The sequence below is a fragment of the Centroberyx gerrardi genome, chromosome 9 (assembly GCF_048128805.1).
Source record: "Centroberyx gerrardi isolate f3 chromosome 9, fCenGer3.hap1.cur.20231027, whole genome shotgun sequence".
Classification (NCBI taxonomy): Eukaryota; Metazoa; Chordata; class Actinopteri; order Beryciformes; family Berycidae; genus Centroberyx; species Centroberyx gerrardi.
Window position 1 is genome coordinate 24,139,976 of NC_136005.1, and position 19,819 is coordinate 24,159,794.

Sequence of the window (19,819 nt, forward strand, 5' to 3'; positions counted from 1 at the left end):
CAGCGGCGGCGAGAGCGAAGCCTCGGACACGTTTACATTGGGCCCCCGTCTACCTGGTGGAGCCTCTGCCTCGCGGCTGACAAATGTTGATTCTACAATAACCGCCATGCTACAGCGCTGTGAAAATAATGTTCTTTCAGAAGGCAACCCTCATCCCCATTACGTCTGAAACTATGCAATCCTCCCCACCTGAGCAGTTTCACACCTTGGGAAACTAAGGAGAGAGGAGGGGGTGTGAGAGAGGGTGAGGCAAACACACTCGTACGCACGCACACACACACACACACACACACACACACGAGACACAGTAGTCTCTTTATTTGGCAGTGCCTGGGAAGGCCAAGGCCTCTTGCTGCCCGAGTCGACCTAAGCAGCAGCTGGTGTTCACAGCAACATTTCCTATTTCTGCCTAAGGTGGATCGTGTAACTCTCACTTTATCACCCTTAGAGGCCACGTGAAGGACAAAGCCAGTGCGCCCATAAACAAAACTAATGTTTTGATACAGGCCTCTCTGGAGATTGGGAGAAGGGCCCTCGGTGCTCTTAATGCCCCTCCCGCCCCTGCTGCAGCACTTTCACCTCTAGCACGCCGTCGCCTATTGCGGTGGTTCTCAAAACTCTGGGTCAGGATCCAAAACTGGTGGCAGTGCTATGTCTAGTAGGTCCCCACATGACAAGAGTAATAATATGTTTAATGGTCCTGGGTTCCTGGGTGAGACTAAAGCTTTCATTTAGGTTCAGAGTCCTCCATAATTAGTCAGTGCTTGGGTGATGACAGAGGCCTTATTTTCACCGTGGCTTGGAAAAAAAAAAAAAATTTGCTATGGTAGTGGTGTAACAAATTGTATTAACAGCTAAGGGAGCATATCAATCTCATTCTTTATCAAAGGCTGATTTTTTTTAAATGTGACTTTTATGTTACAAACCCTAATCGCTCTCAAAACATTTGCAACTGGACAGTGACAACAGGCCAGAGAGGGCAGCTTGTTGCTTCCCTGATTATTATCCTTTGTTGCTGCAGAAATGGGAATATGCTGTCAAATATTCAAGTTTGTTAACTTATATGTAATTTTCAGTCATTACTCCAGAACAAACAACATAACATTACATTTCTTTGGATGATTATTTTACTCCATATACTATATTCATTAGTTGTTTACCTGTATTACGTTGTTCAAATTTCAGAAGTGGGCAGGTCATTTCTTGTTTTCCCGCACATTTTTCTAAAAGAACTGGCTTAATGTTATATCAACACATGTAATAACAGCGGGGAAGCCAGCACCTTTCATGCCCCCACCAATCGGCCCCTGGTGTTCATGTCCCAGTGTAGTAATTGTGCGGCTCAGATCTCGGTTTCCTTTCCCTCCCTCTGGCCCGTTATTGGCTGCAGGCAGGGCCTGGAGCCACAGATGCACAGGCAGCCCTCGCTGACCTGATAACATTTATAGTTGTAATGGATTTTTTTAATGCCTGTCATTAACTCGCAGAGAGAGTGGGGAGAGAGATTGCTTGTACCTTTTTTCTGTGGTATTTCAACTTTATGGCATTATGTTCAGATATGTCACCTTCCATCATCTCTTTTTAAGGCCTGTCCCGTCGCTGGTTTTGTTTTAAATGTACAGGTCTTTTGTGCAGAACCCTTGTAGTATCTAGGAGTTGTAATGAATATTTAATGATGTTGAGTAAAAGCTTTGAAAGATGTAGTTTGTGTCCAATTATTGCCTTTGTCTCTGCCACACTATTATGGGTGATTTAGCTGACTACTTGGTGAAGGTAGACAGTTTATATGAAGCTGCTTCAAATCAAATCATTCTACAATGCGGCGATAAAACTGATGTTCATTTCAGGTCATCTGAGAAGTTTTATTTTTTTTAAGAAAAAACTATTTGTACAAAATAATTTTAATGATGGTACAAATATAAAACACTTAAAAAAAGTTCACATGAATAGGCAATGAGAAACCATTATTGTTGTGTGAACAGCAGTGGACATACACTACAAGATGCTGACCAGATAAAGCCCCAGTTGAGCCTAGAAAGCGAAGCCTTCTTTAACCTGAGTCCGGCCACATCAAGTGGACACAGAGGGAACGAGTGAAAGCAGCCATCCCACACAAATTAAGACTAAACATGCCACAGCTTGTAACACTGGCTTTCCTGGAGCAAAATTAGTTCAGAACATCTTGTAGTGTACGTGCCCACCTTCGGCACCATTTCAGTTACTCTTCTTCTGGCTCTTTCTGTTGGGTGGCCCGCTGAACTGGACGATGTTGAAGTAGATGAGAGTTCCCAGGAAGTGTTGGAAAGCGAAGACGGACACCAACACAGGAAACAGATCGGGGAGTCGTGGTGGAGGGACCAGCGCTACAGTTGTGATGCTCAAACCAACCATGACTACCATGCTGATGTAGAACTGCAACACAGAGAGATGGGGTGGGAATCAGTTGATTTTAATGAGAAAATTAAATCGTAATTTTCTCATTAATGTTAACATAGTAAACTTCCTAGTTGCTATATAATAGATAGTACGGCACACTGTTTTTTGTTTTGGTCAGTTTGTCATCAGAAAGGACAAACTCAGTGCTAATCATGATCATGATCATCTGGACTGTCAGTCTTTATCACAGTGGAAACTGCTGTCTTGGACCTGATTTCAGAATCTCCCATAAGTTCTCAATTTGGATGATATCTGGTTATTGAAAGGGCTTTGGCTAAAATCATTGTCATTATCTTCAAATCACCTGGATGACCACTCATGCCCTGATAGGGCACAGTTGATGGGCATATTGCCATCCTAGAAGATGATGAAAATACTGGGTACCTCAGGCTAAGAACAAACTGTTGGCTTTTCGCTTAATTCAATTCCAAGTGAAACCATAATATGAGATCAATGAATGATTTCATTTAAAAGACTTCTCTCAAATCACGTTGCATATTTATAACTATGACTGAAATAAAATTGGCCATTTGAGAACTGCTGTAAAAAAGATGGAGGCTTGCAATATTGTATTACAGAACAGACTCATTACAGAGCAGACAATTTGAACCCAGCCCTACAAAACCTCCTCGCCCTGCTGCAGAGCCGCAAACAGAGAACTGGTGGTGAGAGTGGGATCATGTGGCGGGCCTTTTTCTCATGTATTCCCTGAAATACACTAGTCGCTAAAGATTACCCAGTAGTGCTTATTTTTTTGTCACCATTTTGCTAGTCACTAGTCGTGACTGTAGTCTTACTAGTTGCTATATAATAGATACTAGTTCTAATTTAATAGGTACTAGTGACTTTAGTTTTTACTAGTCACTTTTCTATTTTCACAAGTAACAATTTAATAAACACTAGTACTTAAGTTACTAGTGACTAATTTTGCTTTTGCCAGTTACTTTTATGCCCTTACTAGGATTTTTTTTTAAGTTGAATCCTATGGGGCTACACAGCTTTTCATTACTCACTATTATAATTAGCACTAGTCTCTAACCTAATTCTAGAAGTTATTAAGCAGTTACTAGTAGCTATTTATTAATCACTAGTTCTTATTCTAATTTCTACTAGTCACTATGCTGCTGTTACTAGCAGCTATTAAATAGTGACTCGTAGTATTTTGATAACTTCTAGTTATTATTCTTAATGAAGATATCAACATTTTTATTATTACTAGACTTTTTATTTTTTTTAAATACTTGACAAATGACAATGACTAGTAAAAACTAGATGCAGTGCCTTTACACTGGCATAATACTGACTAGAACTAAAAAAAAAGTACTAGTGCCAAATTTTAGTGACTAGTGCCTTTTAATTGGCAGAATAGTGACTAGTAACTAAAAAAAGTACTAGTGCTTAAATTTTAGTGACTAGTGCCTTTTAGTGTGCCATTAGGTTGTAGTAACTATAAAATAAGTATTGGTACCTATTAAACTGTTACTAGTAAAAATAGAAAAGTAACTAAATTAGTCACTAGTATCTATTAAGTTAGAACTAGTATCTATTAGTATATAGCAACAAGTAAAATTACGATAGCAACTAGTTGCTGACGGAATAGTGACTAAAAAGCACTTTAGGAAATAAATGACAAAGCAGCCTGCCATAGGGATCATTCATGTGTATTTGGGTTCTATGACCCAGAGAGAAGTCAGTGAGTGAGATGGAGGAAACACCTTATGCAGCACTGCCCATCCCCATCCCACCACCCCCAACCCATGAAACCCTATCGCCATCACTTGGGCTCGTTATTTATGCCGCTTGTGTAAATAAATATATCTAGGCAAACCTGTGTTAATGACACGCGCTATAAAAAGACACCTTCTCTCAATCTCTGACACTACTGGTGCCCCTGTCGCTAAGGGGCTGGCGGCGCAGCCACTTCAGACGCTGCGGAAACTTAAATAAGTGATAAATAATTCTTTGGCTGGCAGTGGCTTTCATCCCTGGACAGCTTACACAGCTTACAGCGGCACATGATCTTTATTTATACAGTTGGGTATATCTTCTCACACTGATGCAATTTAGGTCAAGTGCCACTCTCAAAGTATGGACCACCTGGGGTCCTGAAACCAGCGCCCTTCTAATCACAAATGCATCAGCCACATCCCCCCATGTACAGGAGCACACATGAACTATCAGTGTGACCAAGCTACAATATCTCTGCTTTGTTTATTGTGACTCATTGAACATTTGCTTGACCGCGCAAACCTACAATATTACATAAATATCTTATGATATCTTATGATATCTTATCTCTTATCTTATAAAGAAAGCCAAGTGTTTATGTAGGAGGAGATAACTTCTATCAATGTTGTTGCAGTACCTCTTAGTTGTCGACAGACGTCAATTACTTAATGTCCTTTTTAACAGCCATTTCTGCCCTTTAAAAATTCCCATTTCTGGGAATTCTGTCTGTTTATGGAGGACAATTTGAATCTTAAATCTTGAGTCAACACCTATTTTGCCCTAGCCTGGTTGTACCAACCCTTAGACCACACTTACCTTCCATCTTACTATACAGGCCAGGTCCAGTCTGGGTAGGCAGAAGAGCAGCCTGCGGTACCCTCCTAGCCTCAGCTCGTCCTCTGAGCTGTGCTCCAGGGCGGACAGCAGGTATGTGCTGAGGAAGAGGAAGGCCAGGGAGGTCGCCACGTAGGGCACCAGCAGTCCGTCCTTCAGAAACAGAGGCAGCATGCTGCACGGAGGGACAAGGACAACAACAATGCTGCATTTACAGTTTACAATTTAGTCATTTAGCCCGGCGTAATTGTCTGGAGCAATGTACAATGACTCCAAACAGAGTAAGCGGATGCACAGATCTAGGCATTGCACAAGTCCCACTTTTTACATGCTTCCTGCACAGAGAGAGGGACAAAGAAAGTCTGCATCACCTTTACCCATCTAGTGCATTACATGCATACAGAATTTGGCTAGGTGTAGCTGGAGCTTTGATAAACAATTACACAACAGTGATATACACGGTACAAGGGTGAATGTACAGGACATACATTGCAAAAAAGGGATAGTACAAAACATCGCAAGCCAGTCAAGGGACTGTAACACCCCACACGCCTGCCAACACCTAATCCCTTCTAGGTCATGGTCATGGATTCAATTTTATCCCATAGCCACAATGAGCATTCTGTTTTGTTTTGTTTTTCCACAGCTCTATCTTCATCTGTTTCAAAGATATCTTGATGGACGACACACATAGTAGATTTTCATTGACATTCAGTATGATCAGTATTGTGTTCGTTAAGACAAGGCCAATAGTAAACCGCATAGCTTTTATCTAAGAGCAGGCCTACACAAGCTGTACGTCCCCTGGGGAGGGATGGGTCTCACATTCATACTATGCTTATCTTAGTTTAGCAGAGGGGCATGGACAAGAACAACAGTTGACTCTTAGTAAATCGCATATTACCCCAGCTGATATAAACCTAACCATTCACAACAAACCAGTGATTCTCATTTTAAGTCCAACAAAACCAGCTCTATTCAGTAGATAAATGTTAGGCATTTTAGAAATACATACTTCATCAATTTAAACAGACCGGGTGCATTCAGTCCTCTTACAATTACTGTGCTTGAGCATTCATTCGACCAATTATGCTAACAAAAGATGTATTTTTTTTTAATGATGGGGTGTGTAGAGGATGCAGATTATGTGGAAGTCCATGTCAGACTGTACTGGGAAACAGCTACAGAATGACCTCCTGTCCCTATACAACGCACGCTTAGAGAGCAGGCATGCAGACTATGCCGTGTAATCCACAGATATCCTTATACTAAACCACGCGCACAACAATTAGTGCTGCCGGAAGAATTTACCAACAGCTGGTGAAAGTTAGAGAGAGCGTAGGCAGCACTACCAGTCCTTTCCATTCACACTCCTCACTTCAACCCATATTGCAGCGCCATTTTTATCCAAAATGGTCTGCATAGACTTTATCTTGGCTAAATAATAGTATGAAGCTTCCTTGACTAAACGAAAAAATTAAAGAACCCCTGATATAAAGAATACTAAATAAGGATAACCAGTTTTTATTCATCTATCACACTTATTTAATTCACTGTTTTAATGTGGCGGTGGTCTTTCCTAAACATAGCCTTACCTGAATGTAGAGGCCTGTAGGAACCAAATAGCCATCAAGGGGAGGTCATTCAGCAGGAGGCAGACTGGCCTGGAAAAGTTCAAAGTTTGATATACTTACTGTTCAACAGAGTAACTAGCATTAAAGATTATTTTACAGCAAGATGTGAAGTGGGGGTATGTGAGGTCAGAGCTGGATTTGAACTGGCATCATGTGTGTACGGTATAAAAGCTGCTGACCCACCGGGACACCCGAGTCAGACAGACAACAGTTGAATATCAGTATATGGCATTTAATAGAACTGTCATGTACGCTACTGTAAAGCTTCCAATAAAGGCCCAGATATTTACTGTGCTTCAAAATCTTAATGGCCATATTTGCGTGTGTGTGTTTGTGTGCGTGTGTGTAATGTAACAATGTAACATTAACCTAAACCTGGCCGCCTGCTTCAGTGCTAGCCAGCTAGTTGTACACTCCGCTCCGAGGGGGGCACTTTCCACCGGTCCCTGAGCCCATAATTACAGCCGGTGCTCTTTGGCGATCCTGTTACAGCCCAATAATTGATCCTCCGCAAACAACGCCCCGAGCTGCCGCCTGCCATTCTTTCCTAATCCCTGGACATGCATTACTGATTGATTCAGGGGGACAGGTGGGAGATATAACTCAATAGTTAATAAAGCAACAATCTACCCTAATCTAGATTAATAGATGAGCCCAGATCTGGGAACCAAATCCCATGCTGTCAAATCTAGCCCAGGCCTCACACTCCACCTACAGCCGCCAAAGCTTTATACATATAGGTTGTGTTGAGGTAAATGATTATGAACCACACACACACACACACACACATCCTCGTGCTCACGTGTGCATATACTGCATTCAATCTATCAGTGGGTTAAATATGGCCCGGCTTTGACACACGCCACAGCACATATCAATCAATGCAAATGGGGGCTGGGGGGGTGGGGGGCGTTTTTGTGTCTGTGTGGCACTGAGTATGATGACAGAGGAGCATAACCCCTCAGTTAGCAAGTCTGTACTTAAATAGATCTTTACTCTGCAACTCTGGGAGTACAGCAGGAGCATGATGTCATTTCGACAAAATGCAGATGTATTCAAGTCATGAACAATCTGCAGGACATAACCTGTGGGAGATTTGGAGGGGGGGGGGGGGGGTAAGGGGAATGGCTCCTTTGTGAGCAGAAATTAAATCTATCCCACTGAATATTTCAGATACAAGGAGATGGAAAAGTACCATTTACCTTCGAGCCATTCCTGTTGTTAAATTTCACCAAATGCCCAGTGGGACATAACCCCCGAGAAGGTACAGTTACCAGCTCTACTCACAGGGAAGCCAACAGGATGGACTTCTCATGGACTTGGTAGGAGAAGAGGAAAAAGGCCAGAGAAGAATTCACCTAAAAGTGACATTGAGATTAACATTAAGTATAACAAATGCAATTGTTACTGAACTATAATACTTTATATTAGTGTTTTTTAATGGAGGCAATACAAATAACTATAATATTTAAATGAGCAGCAGCATCAATAATGCCAACATTATAATTATCTCATATTTATCTCATATTGTGTTAGAAAGTGACTGTGAAAGACAGTGAAATGTAGAAAGGCTTGGATTTACATAGAAATAAAAGAAATATCTGATGTTTGACCCAGGTAACCCAGATCATATTAATGTACATGTGTGTGTAAATTACATCAATGTGTTTCAGTGGGATATGTGGAGTTAAAAATTGTGAAGTAATAGATAGATTACTGTTTATAACATGAAAATCTCATGTGAAATTTGCAAAAACTACAAGTTTCAGCAACAGATACCAAAGGTTTTTACGTTTCTTTCTTTGATTTGATTGGATTGACTTGGATGCTCAGAAATATGGAAGTATTCAGATTGAAAGACAGTCCTTGCCTCTCTGTTAGGGGACGATCAACATGTTCAGCTCACAGTTGTCTTTAAATCGGTTGGATTGGCTTGTTCACCCAAGCTAAAAACACTCACCAAGGCCAGTTTGAACTGCCAGAAGGTGGGCTTCGTCAGAAGCCTGATGGAGGAAGGTAGGACTGCCAGGAGAGTGAAGGCAAAGCTGAAAGAAAGTGCAAATAAGCATTCAGATAACCTCACATCAGTACAGTTAGAAATACAGTCAAATGCATAAGAATTCTAATATTCTTAAGCTAAGCAACAAAAAGTGATAGGATACAGCAAGGAAAAAGTATAATATAATTTTAAAGTAGATCCGCACACAGAATTCTGCTCCACCAAAAGTTCATTATACAAACAACATTTCGATCTGGATGAATATAATAAACTTTTGGTAGACGTTTATGTGCAGATGCGGACCTACTTTAAAACTAGTGAAACTTTTCTTGTCCAGCACCAGTAGAAGAACAGGATGTGCGTCTCCGTTCATTTCAATTCATTTTCAATGAGAGCTGTCCGTTGTCCGGGCAGCGCTGATGACGCGTCCGTCTCCGTCAGATTTCCGTCCGTTTTGACAGACAGAAAGTTCAACCCAGTTGAACTTTTTCTGGACGGACAGATTCGTCACCGCAAATCAGAGGCGTTTTTTTTTTTAAATAGCGTTGACGTTCCAAAACAGCCCAAAGGACAGAAATCTATCCGTTAGTAATTCTGTCCGTTTTCTGACAGATCAGTGTGGCCGCGGCCTAACCCTCAGTCCACAGAACTAAGCTATGCAACCAGCTCGCTCTTTTTTAGACACCGCTTGCTCCGCACATAAGACCCCAGCTATGTGGGAAATGTAGAAATACTGGCCCCTGCTTAGGGCAACCCAGCATTAGTTTAACCCTTCAATTGTCACTTGCTGGGGGTAGAGGCACCGGAAGAGGCTGCGAGTGTGTGTATGCGTGTACTGTGTGTATGTGTGTGTGTGCTGAAGGGTAGGGAAGCCAGTGAGTGAGAGGTGTGAGGGCAGCCATGTCACAAGGCTCCATTAGGGCCTAAAGGCTCCCTGGGGAGTGCTAGGGGTGGATCAGAACAGCCACACACACACACACACACACACACACACACATAGTTCGTACTGTGATTTGTAAGAGAGAGAGAGGTGTGTGCGTGATATATATATATATATATATATATATGTATATATATACATATATATACACACACATACATACAGTATATATATATATATATGTATATATATATATACATATATATATACACACAGTATATATATATATATATATATATATATATATATATATATATAGTAGAAGTAGAATATATACAGTAGTACATATATATATATCAAGATAGATAGGTACATAGAGCTGAGAGTGTGTGTGTGTGTGTGTGTATGAGTTGTGTTGAGTATATGTGTTATGTGTAGGGCAGGGTTTTGCGGTCCGGAAGGACACGGATCACTTTTCACAGCTGATTCATTCTATGTACACAGTAGACCCACACCCGAGCATTTAGCAATCCACCCCCGCTGCCAAAAAGACAAGAGTGTTTTTCATTTGTTTGAAATGCATTGCAGTCAAAGAAGTCCAACTTAATCCCTGGACTTAGCAGTCTGGCAGAAACGTGTCCATGTTGCGAACACAGGAGGCCTAAATTTAGCCTGCCAGGTTATTTAAGCGGGCTCCACCATGATGACATGACTGTTGCGTCCCCGCCTCGACTTTTTTCCCCTCACTCTGATCAGACAGGCTTTCAGAGGGGGAAACAACTTTGGCTGAAATAACATGTCATATCCAAATGCATCCTGGGATGCTCTGTGGAGCAGCGGGCAGAGACACACACCATATAACTTTAATGTGAGTTTGAGTCCAGCACTCAAGGTTTTACTACACATCTTCTCCCCCACTCCCCCGTCTCTCTTGCTCACGTTATCTTATAACATCATCTAATAAAGCACACATACCATCAAAACATATTATTGAAGAAAAGGTGAGAATCTTGCTGTCTGGCGAACATAGCTGCTATCTCTGTATAACATGCAGGCTTCAATAGTTCCTTGGGGCATTCCTCGGGCCAGTCTAGTCACCAGATTTCCAAAAACAGCTGTGACGCCGCATTCAGAAGCTCCACACAAGATGTTATTATAAGGGATGATCTTATTTTCACCGTGCTTGATCACACCGTGTTTGATCTCATGTTATTTCCCAGGCAAGCCACAGAGCTCGCCCCAGGAAAATGGCGAGCTCTGTGGCTTGCCTGGGAAATAACAGGAGTGAATACATGAGACAGAAAGAGAGAGAGAAGGAAAGAGGGAGGAAAGGGACAAAGGAATGAAAGAACGAAAGAAAGAACAAAACAACAAAAGATGGGAGAGAGCAAGATGAAAGCCAGCTAGATAGTTAGATAGCTAGAGGGATTACCTGAGGTAGAGCTGGGAGTCAGTGGACAGGATGGATCTGATCTTTATCAGGATGTTTAAGCTGCACCATGTGTTTGCCACCTTGTCCTGTACACACACACACACACACACACACACACACACACACACTCGGTTAGGTAAATAAGGAATGGTGTCAGGTGAAAACACATTTTGTAGTTCAACAGATGCCTTGATGCCTACGTAATAAAAAACAAACTACTGATCAAATTACTAATGGTCTGGACTACATGTGTATCAGTAACACAATTATAGTTCACTCGTGGCTTAAAAATCACATTATAAGCATTTCAAGTTTAAAGACTCCAAAAATATAGCAATGGCTTCTTTAAAAAGCATTCCATTTTGAAGAGAAAGCAAATAAGTAGCATTGCTCTAAGTAATCATTTCCCTACTGAAAGTGCAATAAAAATTCCTTGGGACATTCCAAAGGGGCATTTGTACAGGAGAGCTTGGAGGGGGGAGGCAGCACCCCTCCATCATAAATCCACTCCCCTGTCAGAGAGCCTGGATGTCAAAAAAAGCGAGGGACTTATTTGTAAACTTGGGGACACGGGGTTAAGTGTTGAGACAGAGTAGTTTCTGCACAGCCAGCGGATACAGACCACCCATAGAACAACACTGCATACTGCATACACATACATAATGTCAATGTGTTGTACAATTCTCCATATAGTTCAGTTTTTCAGGAATTGAGGAGTAGAAAGGTTTCATTATCCAAGCAAAACCCAGGCATTTTTGGCGGTTTATAGTGCATCTTCAATGCAAAGATCATAAAACATTTTCTCTCATGGTGAACACAGTCAAATCGAAGACCAAATTAGATCTACAAGGTTTCTGCATGACATGGACGATAAGTTACAACCCCAAGAAAAAGCATCCACAACGTCATCCTAAAAGGACTTGCGGTTTATAAGCTGAGAGATGAGATGAGAAGGGCGTTGCTGTGTGATTCAGTTGATTTAAGCGCTTAAGCAGTTGTGCAGGGATCAAATGATATTAAGGCCCAAGCCACCTCTGTGCACTGTGATACCGCAAAACACAGAGGTAGCATGCCTAGACCGGCTTCATCATTCCAGCGTGGATCTTTCGAGTGTGTGGCCCTGTCTAGAAAGCCTATTTCTGGCGTCCTCTCTCTCCTCCATGCCACAGCTGCTTGCAACACAGCTGTGTGGATCTTAATGGCAGCCTAGTCAGCACCGGGCCGCCCAGTGTCGTGTTGTTTCGTCTCGGCCCCGTCTCCCTCTCTCTCTCCCTCTCCTCTCTGCCGCCCCGCTCCAAATAACCACTACCGGAATGTTCCTGGATGCCGCCTGAGGGCAACACATGAACGGGGATTGGGGGATTGGGGGATTTGGGGGGGGGCATGGGAGGGAGGGGGGTGCCGCATCGGCAAATGCAAGGGCGAGAGCGGTGCAGCTCCTTCACCTATAAGCTAGCGTGGAATTTCACAGGCAGAAGCATTTGGTGCCATTTTTGTGAGCAGGCAGCAACCTGAGACGGCAGAATGCAGCTCAGTGGGTAAACTTACAATTCCCCCTCCCCAGCCCCTACTCCCCTAACCCACCACCACCCTTCCTCGCCACCAGTCACCAGCCCTCTACCTCCCCACCACCCCTTCTCACCCCTGTCCGCTTGTCCAGGCTTCTGCTTACGTGCACAATTTCACAATTAGTTCAGGACGACTTGCCCCGACAGCCTCTCGCACTATCGTCACCGGGGAGTATAGTGTCTCTCACACCCTGTGTATTATGTTTGCATCATTTCATTGAACAAATACTGCCACAGCGCATACTGCCGTCCGCTCCCCTGGTAGAATTTTCAATTACTTCTCACATCCATGACACCTTGTGGTGGGTGCCACCTTGGGGAACAGGACAAGAGAGGGGTTACGGGGTTTCAGAAACGCGAGCCGCAAACCTTGGCCTCAGAGCTGTCTGTCATACATGCACACGCGCGAGCACACACACACACACACACACACACACACACGCACACAGTGTTACTTTCCCTCTGCCTCCTCCATGACAACCTTTCAACATTGCCGGCTGCGGGAAGTGTTGCAATGACACTCTCTCTATCACTGTTCACTGTCCTTTCCTATCATCCCTGTCATACTCCAATACTCCCCTTTTCTGTCAGAAACTGTGTGTGTATACCGTCTCACATACACATACATGTTCGCTCTACAAAGACGTGACTGGTTGCAGCCAACAGTTGTCGGATGTGCTCAGATATGCCTAAAGTGCAGAGTTGGCACCACTCATCATCCCATACAGCTAGAACACGGCTGTGCTATGAAGTGCTGAAAACACCCAGGCCATAAATTAGTTAGATTTATCTATATCCTCCTACATCCCGAACCCCAACACCTCCCAGAGATAGAGTGAAACTGATCTCCTGACCTTTCACCATTTTATTCCTCTGTTTTCTTTGATCCTGCGGGGTATCCATTTCCAATCGGCTAAGCACTGGAGGGTGGAAGGGTGTTTACCCCAGAGAGAGTATGGGACAGTGTATAGGCCACACGGAGTGCAAGAGGAGAGCCACATAGATTGTGCCTCGCTTTCACTAAAGCACTGCTTACTTGCATTCATCTTTTAAAGACACTCTGATATTTGTTGAGTCACACAGTAAGCATCAAATTATTATCGGATTATGCGATTATTGTGTGATACGATCATATCAGGAGGGCTGCTTTGATGGATGAGCAAAACACTGACTTCAAAGACCAATTGTGCGTTGCATTTAATTAGCATGCACGCAACAATCTTCCATGCCAAAAGAGCTACCACAGATAGATGTCAATAAGAAGAAAGTTACTCATTGATGCCCAATACTGCCTCATGCTTCATATTTCTTGATGGCGTCCAGAAACATATCAAAGTTTAATCACAACATTAATTGTTAGGACTGAGTTTAGGCTTAGGTTGTCAAAATGCCTGACTAACAACCCTTTTTTATTCTCTGTTAAACTGATGGTACAAGACTACAAATGTTTTTGTTCATAAAACTAGGAGAAGAATGGGATAAGGGGGAGACTAAGCTTTGGGTGCCAGGCTGAGTTTACATTTAAGGACGTCTGCTGTACCTCAAACAGCCCCCGAGCCACGGGAAAGATCCTCCTGACAACCTGCAAGGCCTGGCTGGGGTCAGACAGGAAGGGCAGCCAGCAGAGGGCAAAAGTCACCAACACTGTTACTGCAACCCTCACCAGCAGGAACAGCCTGCATGGTGGAAGAGAAGAGGGAGAGGAACGCATTACAGAGGACTTTCTAAAATGACAAACGTTGACAATAGCACGCAGCTTACATGTCTATGTCTACTGATATTGCGTGAACAATTAATATGTACTGTCTGCATGTCCTAAATTGGGGATTTGACCGTCTGTTGAGGAATGCAGTGAAAGCCATGCATCAGCTGAAAGTCTTTAGTGTAGGTCAGGGTATGTTGTCAGCTGTAACTGTGAAGCTGCTGGTTAAGTTGCACACACAGGAATAGCTGAGGAGTTTGGGCATGGCGAGAGTGTCATCTGGACATATCTTCCCCCTGGCCCTTCTAATCCAGCTCTCCATTTGCTACTAAATGCCCTTGGTACATTGTTACTAGATAAACAGACACTGGACACACTAGTAACGGCATCCAATCTGATTACCTCAGTAACTCTGTGGCTTGCCTGGGGACGGTGCTCTCTTACAGATTTCATTACATTTACAGTTTGACCATTTGGCTGACACTCCTATGCAGAATGACTAACAATATAACCAAAAATAAAAAAACACAACACTGCTGAATAATCACGATTGAATAGAGAAAAGCATAAAACCCCTAGATTCATATGTCAGGCTGGATGCTGGCTTGGGACATTTTGTACCAGTGAATGTTATAATAGTTTGTCAGTTTGATTGAGACATGAGTTATCATTATCACTGGCTGTACAAAAGAATACTTAGAAAACCTGCTGCCTTCTACTATACATTGAAAAACATAAAAATAAATAGAAATAAACAAATAACAAATAAATCCCTTCTACCTCTCCTCTGTTATTTTATTTCTGTTACTAATTTGTCTCTCTCACATGATTACAAGTTGCTCTGAACAAATGTGTCTGCCAAACAAAGAAAGAAACAAAGAAAGAAAGGCAACAACAGAGAAAAGAGAGAGAAATAAAGAACAAACAAACAAACAAACAACCAAACTCACCCTCGCCCCGGGCCCAGTTTGACACTCTTGCCCAGCAGGTAGCAGAAGAAGGGCAGGGCATGGTAGAGCTCCATCTGTTTATAGTTGAGAGCCAGGGAAAAGGCCAGGGAGCCCAGAACATCCCAGCCCAGACCCAGAGCCAGCACCCCCCACAGGGCCAAGCCCAGGCTCACCCCATTGTACCTGACAGGGTTAAGGTCAATATCGGACCAAGGGTGTTTCTATGGAGATGGTCGAGTCTGTTTTTGTGGAGGTGAACAACTCAGTGGGCTGATAAGGGACAAACACACTAGAAAACAGTGGCTGATCCAGGGTGAAGAGTTCAGTTCATGCATGTTGAACTCTTTCACTCTTTAGTGTCTGAATAACAACAGCTCTGAAAAAAAACAACAACACGTCTCCCTTGCTGGTGCAATAAACTAATGAAATGACAAAAGCTATTATAGCCTTGCAGAAGGATATGGTGGCAGAAATAAAGTTAGTAATTTGTTTTATGTGCTTACTAATGTACTACAGTTCCAATTAATTCAAATCAAATCAAAGCATTACAACTGAATACCAAATGAAATAAATCTTTCTTGAAGAATGAATTACATTAAAGGCTGTAAGAAAATATAGTTTAGATGCATTATGGGTGACAGCTTCTATTAGGACTGGGCCTTTAAAGTCAATAGCTGCAACTCTGAACACCAGTATTTAGCACAAGTTCATCACTGCAAACTACAATAATGATATGACGCATAATACATAATATAGCTTGTATCCGTTTATAAAGGATACTGGAAATGCCCATAGTCAATGAGAATTAGCCCTGGGTAGAGCAGGAAGCAGAGGAGATTGCAAACCTGGGGAAGAATGCTTTGGTTAGTTGATGGTAAGCAGCTAGCTCCAATCTAATAACAGTCCAGTGTTATAATTGATATACCATCATGCTCAAAAGTCTGTGCACCCCGTGCTGTTGCACATTTGTGATGGTAAAAGAGAGATCTTTTGTTGTTAAATTGCATTGCTAGCAAATATTGTTCTATATTTCATACAATGTGTTTCTCAGATTGTGAATAAGGATATTTAACAATATTTCTCATAACTGTTCTAGTTCTGCCTTTTTGTAAACAAAGATGATATGGTCTGATGTAGCAATTGATAATGTAATAACTGTCTGATAATGTAAGAAAATGTAAGAAAATGTCCCTTGGTTGAAAATTTAGTAAGACCTGTTGAACTTCCTAGATTATGTAATAACATCACATTATTACATTAATCAGCCACTATCATAATGGCCGATTAATGTAATAATGGGATGTTATTACATTATCAAGGAAGTTATTACATGAATAGTTTTTATTACATTTCCGGCCCATTGAGAGGGACATTTTATATTATCAGTTGCTACATCCCCTCAATACATCTCAATGAGATTGTACAGTGCAGGATAGACATGAGAAGCCTATGAAATGTGTGGTTCAGTTAAGGATGACAGTGGTGTCCAGTTCCTGAGGTCTCAAGGTAAAAACAAATTATTACCAACCCATTACTACAGGTGTCTAACTTCCATAATAAAACTAGAGAAGAGAAGCTCCACTGAAAGTATAGTCATGTAATTTCACCTTCAAACTTGGCACTTGATTAGTCAAGAGTATGCATCTGTCCTTAAGTTTCAGATGCAGTGCAGCCTGGTTTCCTTAACTATGAGTCAGGACCAAAAATGGATCACATGTCCATTGCTGCTGAGTCTCCACATGATGAGTGTTTCTAATCTGTTTTAACAAGCCTGGGTCCCAGGGTGAGACAAATAAAATGCTCATTTGGGTCTCCGGTTGAAAACAATTAAGATCCCCTGCAATACTAGACATCAGTCTTACCTTCTTCCTAGAGGATCCATCAGTTAGGTAAAAACAGTACAAAACCACAGCAGGGATGTAGATCAACAAATCTGCAACCAGGACTGAGACAGAGAAAAGAAGCAAATCATACTGAATCCTTTGTGTATGGCAAAAGAAGACTATGTTGTTCATGATGCATGATACATTAATATCACACTAACATCTTCCTGATAGTTCTGATAATCTTTAATGAAAAATAGCATCATATGAGCCCATATGGCTGAACCTATGGACGCATGACACCAAATAGATCGGCTAATCATCAATCCATCCATCAATCATGTAAGCAGGTGTTAATGCTTTCGACACCATGTTTAACAAATATACAAGTGATATATACAAGTAATACTATACAAGTGAATTATCAATATTATATTGTACCTGTGGCTCTCATGAATAACTTGTGCGCCGGGCTTTCATGACCTCTAGATTTGTGTAACTCCACCCATTCAGGGTTGATCAGCTTGCCTCTGCAGGAAAACACAGACACCAGAATCAGGAAGACTGCGTTTGATCCTAACTGAGAAAGATCCTAAAATGAAAAGCAGTGGTTTCAATCAGTGTGGCATGGAGTTTTTCTCCTTTTTTGTCAAAGGAGAACAATACACCGTCCTGCAGCATTTCACTGGTTTTTAAATGTTTTCAGATGCCATGTGCAGCCAGGAGGGTGAGGACAAAGAGAGGTACCACAGTGCGTCATAAGCCATCGCAGTCATGACTATGTGGTATGCATATCAGCAGACCATGCCACCAGAAAGCTGTTGATATCATTAGTTAGTACTAATAAAACTATTTCCATGTCAATAAAACAACCATGACCCTGCTAAAGGAAAGACTGAGCTGTGACTGAGACTGTGACTAACCAATATATTTCAATATACTTAGGCTGAGGAAGAGGGTACTGTGGTTCTTATGCCTGCATATATTTAGCCTCGCTGCTGCTTTTGGGGATCTCAGCCCCTGGGGCTGCGTTATCCAGCTGTGATGAACCTGAATCATCAAAATGACTACTGACACATTATGATAAGAGGACATGTACACACTGGTACATAAGCGCACAATGTATTAGCTCAATTTATTCATTTATCTAGAGTCAAAAGTATTGATCCTTTAATTCTTCTGGCTGCCAAGAGGTCAATAATGATCTATAATCTGATTTCAATTCCTTTTTGACATGAGTGAGGTTAACATGATGAGGTTGAGTCCATGATAAGGACTTACACATGAGCGCAGAGCAGGCTGTGGTAGGCGGTCAGTGGAGGGTAGTCAAGACCCCAGTAGTTCAAGTCATTGTCAGTAGTGTTGACGTACCTGGAGGAATACAAATGAACATTTACTTTGAAACCATAGGAACTCAAATATCTGCCAGGCACTCAGCAAAGGGGGCACTGTCCGAGGCCCAATGAAGATATTTTGGCTTACATGGTCTCAGACTGGGCTACACTGCCCCACAGACAGTGACTAGCTGGATAGCTTTGATGCTCTAGACCAGTGGTTCTTAATCCTGGTCCTCAGGACCCAGAGTACTGCTGATTTTCTATCCTACCAGGTAGTTAATTGCAGTTAATTGTATTCACCTGGCATCCCAGGTGTAAATCTGCCACTGATTAGTTGGCTAGAATGAAAATCAGCAGGGCTCTGAGTCCCGAGGACCAGGATGCTCTGGATGTGCAAAAGTACTCAATTCTGGTCCTCGTGGTCTGGTGTCCTGCAGGTTTTTGTTCCTCCAGGATAGTTAATGAGCTCATTAACCACTGGGGAGGCACAAAAACCTGCAGGACACAGGATGTCAAGGACCGGAATTGCGTACCTAGGCTCTAGCATGATGCTCTATAGTGCAAAGACTTAAAAAAAATGACATCTGACATGATTAAATCACTAATTTTTGCCTTTATCAGCTTTAGATTTGCATTTGTGTGTGTTGGGTCTGGCCACTACTACAACATTCCCCACCTCTAGACAGCAACTGGTCAGAGCGCAAAATGGATCATAATGCTTCTGGTGGGTTCCTACAATAAATTTTGAGGTAGGCCTACTTGGATACCTGGGTGAACTTTGACTTCTCAAATATGAGACCCACAGCAAGACAATATTTCAATATTTCTCTTGACTGAACAGAAGGTGCATGGAGGATTAGACTGACCATTCCTGAACAGGGAGATTGTAGGTCACTTCTTGCCAGTGCCTTTGGGCTTCATAGTCGCCGAACATGGGTGGTTTTCCTGCCCCTAGAGAAAAAACACATTCAACTGTTAGTGTTTTTGAATGGGAAACTAATGAACATCATGAGAATCCATACGACCAACCAAGTTAGCTGGACATGTCTACTATCACGGTAAACAACGTCTGCAGTCACACACCACACAAGCCTGGATGCTACCGTCTGCACTCTCGCAAGCACGGTGCAAACTTGCCTTCATTACTTTATGGTAAGAAAAAATCAAACGAGCTGCAGGGAAACAAGGACTGGTGTATCAAAAAGCCTTCAGTGATTCTCTGAATGGTGCAACATGCTAACGCTATGCTGCACACACTTCCTACCTGAATAAGAATTTAATGAAACGCCCCATCTCGCAGTAAGACCAAGCAAAACGCAAATTGATACGAGACTCCAGGTTTCCATGCCTTTAGAGTTGAGCTTTTTTTTGCTGGAAAAGAAAAGCTAAAATCTGTTCACTGACAGTTTGGACGGTTGTTTACATTTCCTGAATACGTCATCGACAAAGGCCCCGTAGCGCGCTCCCGTTGGTTACTGCGCATTGACGTTCGTCGG

At 42.3% G+C, this 19,819-nt stretch overlaps 1 protein-coding gene across 1 annotated transcript; it reads right to left on the reverse strand.

Moving 5' to 3' along the window:
• Positions 1–1,917: 1,917 nt before the first annotated feature.
• Positions 1,918–19,747, reverse strand: alg6 (ALG6 alpha-1,3-glucosyltransferase). The gene is made up of 14 exons (XM_071925655.2): positions 19,588–19,747; positions 19,190–19,274; positions 18,268–18,357; positions 17,428–17,516; positions 17,026–17,108; positions 15,944–16,008; positions 15,164–15,346; positions 14,052–14,187; positions 10,944–11,029; positions 8,593–8,677; positions 7,920–7,990; positions 6,594–6,662; positions 4,981–5,173; positions 1,918–2,412 (listed from the first exon to the last, which is right to left on the reverse strand). The coding sequence occupies exons 1-14, from the start codon at positions 19,667–19,669 to the stop codon at positions 2,215–2,217; spliced, it is 1,515 nt and encodes a 504-aa protein (XP_071781756.1). The 5' UTR covers positions 19,670–19,747; the 3' UTR covers positions 1,918–2,214.
• Between the last annotated feature and the right edge of the window lie 72 nt (positions 19,748–19,819).

Excerpts from the sequence above, each read along its gene's own strand:
- alg6 (XM_071925655.2), bottom strand. The coding sequence starts at position 19,669 with ATGGAAACCTGGAGTCTCGTATCAATTTGCGTTTTGCTTGGTCTTACT. Across the intron at positions 17,109-17,427 it reads GTTATTCATGAGAGCCACAG|TCCTGGTTGCAGATTTGTTG; the intron begins GTACAATATAAT and ends TCTCTGTCTCAG. Across the intron at positions 14,188-15,163 it reads AAACTGGGCCCGGGGCGAGG|GCTGTTCCTGCTGGTGAGGG; the intron begins GTGAGTTTGGTT and ends TCCACCATGCAG.